General features: G+C 47.2%; 1 protein-coding gene across 1 annotated transcript in view; it reads right to left on the bottom strand.

The window, feature by feature from the left end:
• Positions 1–7492, bottom strand: part of LOC309718706 (rap guanine nucleotide exchange factor 1-like) — a 26347-nt gene extending 18855 nt beyond the window's left edge. Inside the window, exons 1-5 of the mRNA XM_082554199.1 lie at positions 7300–7492; positions 6990–7117; positions 5607–5818; positions 5380–5536; positions 1558–1802 (exon numbers count right to left, since the gene is read on the bottom strand). Of these exons, the coding sequence (XP_082410325.1) occupies positions 1558–1802; positions 5380–5536; positions 5607–5818; positions 6990–7117; positions 7300–7327 (770 nt within the window). The 5' untranslated portion in view covers positions 7328–7492. The remainder of the gene's footprint in view (positions 1–1557; positions 1803–5379; positions 5537–5606; positions 5819–6989; positions 7118–7299) is intronic.
• Positions 7493–7823: the final 331 nt, after the last annotated feature.

Genomic DNA, 7823 nt, shown 5'->3' with positions numbered 1-7823 from the left:
CACTTTCTGCTGGCTCATCACAATCCCGACAGAAAAAACATTAACACCAGGGTGACGCGCAGAGCCAGCCTCACATCTGGCAGGATGAGATACTGACAGGAAAAGGTGCGTTCTCCCTCTGAGCGAGAGACGTCACACTGTAATCCACTGGGTTTATACCTGTTGATGACATCACAGCGTCACAGTCAGCTGAACGTCAGTGACATCAGCCTGCACAGGTGCAGATCAGGGAGACAACAGGTGCTCTGGGGAGGCAGCAGCCATGCCACACTGAACACGTCCGGCCTCCTCGGACCTCAGAGCCTAAGTGCCCGGTTGGTCCGTGGAGGGGAGACCACCTATAGGTGGTGTAGTTTGAAGCAGCTGGAGGTGATGTGGTTGTGATGTCCTCTCTGCTCCTGCAGCTCCTCACTGTCACAGGGAGTCCAGCTCTTTATGCACACTAGCTCCATGAGGTTTGTTGCTCCCAGCACAGGCTCAGGAGGGTGGAGGACACCAGGAGATGGGCACTAGACGAGGAGAGCCGGTACCCAGCAGCAGTGCTGCCAGAGCGCGAACAGGAGCACGGGTGGGTCACACTGCTCCAGGAGCTGAGCTCACAGCATCGTGCATGCGGCCCTCGCCCTCCACACAGCAATAATTAATAAAGACTCAAACTAATCAGGACAAACTGAAATCCGAAAATTCACTCTGGAAACAAACTGAAAGTAAACAAAAAGTCAAACTGAAAACTGAAAATGAGAAAATACTAACGTCTAAAAACATCATCATGAATTAGCTCCAACTAATTGTTATTGATGATCCACAGCAGCGCTGTTATCGATCAGCTGCTGCACACTCAGCCTCAGACAGCCTAAACCTCACAGTTCTATTAAAAGACCACGAAACTGCCTGCTGCCGCCCTTTGTCACCCCCACTTCTTCTTCTTCTTCTACTTGGTATCATGCAGAGACAGGAAGTGTGGGTGTGTGGGGGGAAGGGGCATGTGTGATGTGTTCGTTTGCTCTACTTCCTGTTTCTTCCACAGATCTATTTCTGTTCTTGCAAACTGTTTTCTGTCTGCCTGAATGACTCAGCCAGACTGAACCAGACCGAACCAGACTGAACCAGACTGATGCAGACTAAACGAGACTGACCCAGACCGAACCAGAATGATCCAGACTGAACCAGACTGAACCAGACTGAACCAGACCGAACCAGAATGAACCACACTGATCCACACTCATCCACACTGATCCAGACTGAACCAGACCAAACCATACTGATGCAGACTAAACCAGACTGACCCAGACCGAACCAGACTGACCCAGACCGAACCAGACCGAACCAGAATGATCCAGACTGAACCAGACTGAACCACACTGAACCAGACCGAACCAGAATGAACCACACTGATCCACACTGATCCACACTGATCCAGACTGAACCAGACCAAACCATACTGATGCAGACTAAACCAGACTGACCCAGACCGAACCAGACTGACCCAGACCGAACCAGACCGAACCAGACTAAACCAGACTGAACCAGACTGGACTCAAGTATTTTAAGACTCACCTCTGTCCCAGCTGGGGGGTCACCTGAGTTAGCGACTCTGGGATGGGCATAGGAGGTTTGGGAGGAGCTGAAAGTATTTGCTCCTCCTCTCTCTTCGTTGGCTCCACCCCCATATTCTTGTCCTTCTCATCAGCAGGATTCCTGCAGGTCGATATTGCCTGCTCATCAAACCCTGATGACTCTGGCTGGACAGGTGACAGGGGGGCGGAGCCTTCTTGTCTCTCTGCAACCAATCGAACCAGTTCCTGAAGAATCCATGAGAACAGAAGTGAGTCAAAGCTGTTTCAGACAGATAAAAATATAAGGTCCATTCACTGGCTCGTCTCCACTGAGACACTGAGAGCAGAGTGCAGTGTGATAACCATAATAACATGACATAGAACAAACAGAAAAGTGAAGAGAAGCCAGACATGTCTGCGGCTGATCTCTCCAACACTGAGGGAGTCCCAGCAAAGCTGGAGAGATGGATGACCACAGGAATCACGTAACCTTCATTATGGCGTTAACAGATAAGTATGACAGGGGTTTCTGGAAGCAGCTGGATGGACTTCCCCCACTCTGTGCAGGAGTCCCTCAGGGCTGCGTGCAAAGCCCACCTCTCTGTACACCCACAACTGCACACCAACCACAACACCAGCTTAGTCATCATGCAAGCTATTCTATTGTATTTGTGATGATGCAGTGGCAGGAAGTCCTGGCATCATGTATAATGACTGCTGTGATGGTTTCACTACATATACTCTCAGGGTTACGTGGTGGAGATGTGATTAAACATCTGCTGCAAATGAATTCACAACCTTAGACGTGCTAATGTGATGCTGACATATGCAGATATGAGATTATCTTTAGGCTGGAATATGAACAACTGTATAAACGTGATTCACAGTTGGGTCCATACATTTTTGGACAATGACACAATTTTTGTAGTTCTGCCTCGTCAGTGGATTTTAAACCAAACAATCAGGACGTGTCTGCAGACGTTCAGCTTTGATTCGGAGAGTTTAACTAAAGCTTTGCTTTAACTGTTTATGAGTTACAAACATTTTACACACAGTCCTAATTTTCAGAGGTTGAAAACTAGCAGGACAAACCAACATACGTTTAAATATAAAGACTCTTTTTAATACACGGGTGGAAGTCTGCCTGAAGCCTTCAAGAACAGATTTTACAGACCTGTGCAGCTAAAAATGGTCCTGTTCCTTCGTGCACCCAGAGGTTTGCACCTGTGACGGCAGCTTTGACTGTGGACCTGAACACTGCTACAGCTTCTTCCTCGAGGTGTTCCTGACTTGATGCTTTTTGTAACTATAATTCTGTCTTCATGCACTTTAGTGTCTTCTGTGGACTCTGTTGCTTACAGCATTCGTTCATTCTAACAATGAATCAGACTGCTGATTGGGTCACTTCTAAAGTTTCTGCTCTCTGATGGGTTATTTTGGTTTTTCAGCATAATGACGTCCTCCCTCATCTCTGCTGACATCTTTCAGTCATTCGGTCTGTGTTTCTGGAGGAGCTCAGAGTAGAGCTGCTGCTCCTCCGCATCGAAAGTAGCCAGCTCAGATGATTCGGGCGTCTGATAAGGATGTGTCCTGATGAGGGGTTAATCCTCACCTAATCATGAAACTGTTGTCCAATTGCTTTTGAGCTTCTGAAAATGTGGACTGTGTTTAAAATGTCTGTAATGATTGAACTATTACTCTTGTTAAACCGCTTAAATTAAAGGTGACGTTATGATCTAAGTTCCTCTAAGGCGTTGTACCAAGGCAAAATCAAAGCCGAGTCGTTGTCCAGAAGCTTTTGAACCTGACTGTAGTAGAAATGTTGGAGAAAGGAGCCGACTGTGCTGAAGAAAGACGGATCCAGAGGGGAAGTCAGCTTTAACAATGATCAGGTCTATTTAGTGCTGCTCAGGAGCAAAATAATGAGAGCACAAAAGCATTTGGAAGATGGACAGAAACATTTAGCATTGATAAGTTGCAGCACGTTAAAGTCTTCATTATTTTTAATGTGAGCATTGATGAGACAGCAGCTCTCTGCAGCCCAACAGCGCTCTGAGTGGAGATACTGAACTCTGAAGCCGTCGGCTGAAATCGGATAATTGATCAGAAATATGAATTCATTATTAAAAGGACAATTAACATTTAAATGGAAAAAGGGGTTTTTTTAGTGGACAAAGAGTTTTTATAGTTTTTGTTTCCATTCGTGGGGGTTCCAGTGCAGTTTGAGTTCAGATGGTTCCCACAGCGAGTTCACTGGTTTCACTTCAGGTTTTAATGCTGAAAAATGTTTAGTTTCAGTTTTTATGAGTTTCGCTGTTCGTCGTGCACAAGAAGAAGTTCAAACTCTGAAGCCTCACAAACATCCGACTGACGCTCATGTGACTCTGTCGTCCTCGTCTCGTTATCGACCGTCTCGCTCTTTGTTTTCCACGTGAAAACTCTCACGTGTGCTTTAGCTTTACATTCACTAAACAGAATCATCTTTATTTATGATTTTTATAGCCAAAAGTTTTAATATGGAGGGAAAAGAACACGATTAGCACATTTAATCTTGAGCATGTTTGTGCAAATCACGACTCACTTTGACTATGAATAAATCAACAAAACAAACTGCAGCTGTGAAAAGAAAGAATTAAGGAAAAAAGGAGAGTTTCAGACGAGAGCAGCGGCAGCTCGAACAGGAAGGCCGAAACGACGACGGGAGGAGGAGCAACACACCACGCGGACCTGGGTTCAGCCAATCAGAGGTTTCATCAAAGTACTAAAAATAGCCTTCATATTTAAAATGGTGTTCGTTTGTCCCCTTACTTCTGAGCATCTGAAACTGTGACACAGCATCAAATATCCACTCAGCACAGTTTACCTCATGAAACAGTTTGTGAGCCACAAACCTCTAACGTGTTCGACACAGAGAATTAAAGCATCATTTAAAATAAAACTCAGTGGACACGTAATAAAGAGCTGCCATTCATGTTTGTGTCGTTTTGGGCCAAAGAGCTTCAGGCTGACATGCCTGTGTGGGATTGTCATCAGAGGTCAAAGGTCAGTCTGGCTTAAAAAGAATAAAAGTATTTCAGAGGTCTGAGGTTCGTCGTTGTCGGGCTCCTGAATGGCACTCAGGAATATTTAACGACAAATGGACGAGTCTAAGCAGAAGCTGTTTTTAGAAGGACGTTTCCCTCACAGACGATTTCTGTTCCCGTTTGTCACAAGATCTGTTCGAATACTGAGAATGTATTTCTGCGGACTCAGCGAGCCCATCGAGACACGTGACGACGTTTCAGGAGCTTCAAACACACTTCAGACAGCTGGTGACCATTACGCTCTGTGAGACCACAGACGATCAGAGGCAGGTCACCGAGCTCCTCACCGCTGCTCGGCCTGAACCCACAGACTCAGGTCCACGCCATCAAAGCACGACTCTCAGAACCCGCTGCCTTCACTTTCTCAGCTGACTGAGCAGTTTTGGCTCGTGATTCGAGAATTCGAGAAGCTGGAAAACCCGAAATTAGATGTTGAGTGAATGTGAAAATAAAAATCTGGTACAAAAAACACCAGAAGTCCAACAAATGTCCCGTGAGAGTTTCTTTGTTTGTCCATTTTCTTTCTTGTTGTATGTGTTTGTTTTGTGTTCTCTGTTGTTGTTTGACTGACTGATGTGGTTTATTGTTTGTTTTTGTTTTGTTTGTCTTTATTTTTGCTCTGTTTGTTTGTTTGTATTGTTCTACAGCCTCACAGCAGTGAAGCGCCTGGGGGCGAGCTGCTGCCGTTTGATGCTGTATAAATAAAGCTAAACTGAATCTAGTCTGTGATTGGTTCTCACCTTGACGTTGTCCAGCAAGGTCCTGATCACTTTGGTAACGCTCTCTGTCGACTCCTTGTTGTCGTGTGAGACGCTCTGCAACATCACCTGATCGGTCCAGTGAATCAGCTGAGCCAGAGAGCGGTAGAGGCGAGCAAGACAGGCAGCGACCGTCTTACTGCAGGGACACACACGGGTCAGATGGAGGACACGGCGTGTTCAGAAACTGCCACGTCAGTGACACCTACCTGCTGTGTAGGCGAGGCTCCAGCTGGACCAGAGTCTGGATCGCCTCCAGGACCCCCCCAGAAGCCCCGCCCAGCAGACCACTGACCACAGACTGGTTCAGGACCGGTTTGTCCACGCCAGGTTTGTCAACACCCAGTCGGTCCACCAGAGCCTTAAAGTACTGCAGGGAGCTGACCACGGCCCGCTGCTGGTCCGCGAACACACCTGACGACTGCGCGCACACACACACACACACACACACACACACACACACACACACACACACACACACACACACACACACACTTCTTCAGCATCAGCTGATAAACTTGAAAGAAGTAGGGTTAGGAGTTAACCTTACACAGGGGACTTAAAGAGGAAGTTGATGAAGAGCATCTTCATCAGCTGCAGATGTTTGAGCTGTTCCAGCATCAGATCTCAGTGCTGGGGCTGCTCTCAGTTACTGCGGTCTGTTCTTTGGAACGAGCTGGCCTGAGATCAGTTACAGGTGCGAACATGCAGACTCAGACACAGGCGTGCACTCGTCAGGTGCTGTCGTTCTGCTGTCACTCCCTCTCCACAGGGTTTCATGATTTTATGTGTCTATCTTCTGTGTGGAGTGCACAGAGGTGCGTGTGATGAAATGTGCGCTATAAATACGCTTGTGATTGTTACTGTGTGTTACAGTGTGTGATGATGATGCCATTAGAAGGCTCTTCTGAGCGTGTGCAGGAGATGCGGTCAGCTGACCTGAGCTAAAAACACACCTCCTCTGAGGTCTTCAGACTTCCTTCCTGTGGTCTGACCAATCAGAAGCTGACATTCTGTTTGGAGAGCTGTAGAGGAGACGGACCATCTGGCTCGTTCTCAGCGTTCAGGTCGAAGCAGCATGATGATATGATGGGCATTAGTGCACATTCATGGGTAACTGTGACCTCTACAAACACCATTAATGCCGAAGGACGTCTGCTCCACCCAGACATCCACCCTGATCTTTAAACAAACCTCGCTGAGGTCAGACTCCAGCAGCCTGACCTGAATGCAGGCCGGACCTCCACCCACAGGAACATCTGGAGCTTTGTGAAACTAAAAACACGGCAGAAGCAGCTGGTCTGCTCAGCTTTGACAGAGTTACAGAGGAGCTCAGAAGGAAGCCTGCAGCTACAAAAACTTCCTTCTAATGTCCTGTTTGGAAAATGTTCTCAACCGATCGAACAGCTGGTTGGCTTTTGGGCGACTGGCAGCAGTTTCGTCCAGGTCCTGCAGTGCACATATAGATTCTGACGTCACGCGATGTCACCTCAGCTGACGTCTGAGGACGGTTTCAGGTTCAAGGTGCTGATGTGACTGCGGGTCCTCACAGAGACACAAAGACGTGTGTGTGTGTGTGTGTGTGTGTGTACCTGGGGCTGCTGCAGGTTCAGGTCAGGTGGTTTGACTCTCAATGATGGGGTGAGTTTGACAGGACGTCTCGTCCGCTGTGGGTGGAGCTTATCCTTCAACCTCATGGTGAGATATGCAATCTGGGAGGCTGGGGAAGAGGACCCCATCATCATCATCATCATCATCATCATCATCATTATCTTTACATTAAAAGAAAAAAAGAGTCCTAACAAAGTCCTGAGCGCTGGCAGGAAGTGCCATTAGCCTGCGGTGGCTAACAGTTAGCCTGTGAGAAGAGAAAGAGCAGAAGAAGAAGAGGAGGACACTCACCTGTCTTACTCTCAGCCCGGGAGGACATGTCTGCAGACAGTTTACTCCTCTGCTCTCATGTCAGACCCTCGCTCTTCTTCTGTTTGTTCCTCTTCTGCTGCTCGCCCTCCACCCGCCTGCTCTCTCGTCCTCTGTCTCTGCTTCAGTGTGTCTTCCTTCCTCGTTGCTTCTTCCTACTTTTGCCTCATTTAAATGAAACTCAGCCTCTCAGTGAGGATGATAATGTTGCTGAGGTCACAGAGCTCTGCGGTCCCACAGCTCCACCTGGTGGTGGTGAGCAGATGGCACAGCTGAGCCTGCTGATGGAGCTGAGCGTATCAGAGGCAGTATGCGTGCTTATGTTAGTAAACAGACTGCAGTCATCAGGATTTATGAAGGCGTTAAATATAAAGCAAAGAAATTAGCTGTTCTACGACTGTTTTCATGACTGTGTTATTGTACCAACACCATAATCATTCCTGTCCTTTATGGCAGTATTTTTACAGAACTATCACGTTACATTTATTATAAGTTTATAATAACTG

This window comes from Aulonocara stuartgranti, assembly GCF_965226115.1.
Source record: "Aulonocara stuartgranti genome assembly, chromosome: 12".
In the NCBI taxonomy this organism is placed as follows: Eukaryota; Metazoa; Chordata; class Actinopteri; order Cichliformes; family Cichlidae; genus Aulonocara; species Aulonocara stuartgranti.
The sequence above is the reverse complement of the archived record's forward strand: the minus strand, read 5'-3'. Positions and strand labels throughout refer to the sequence as shown.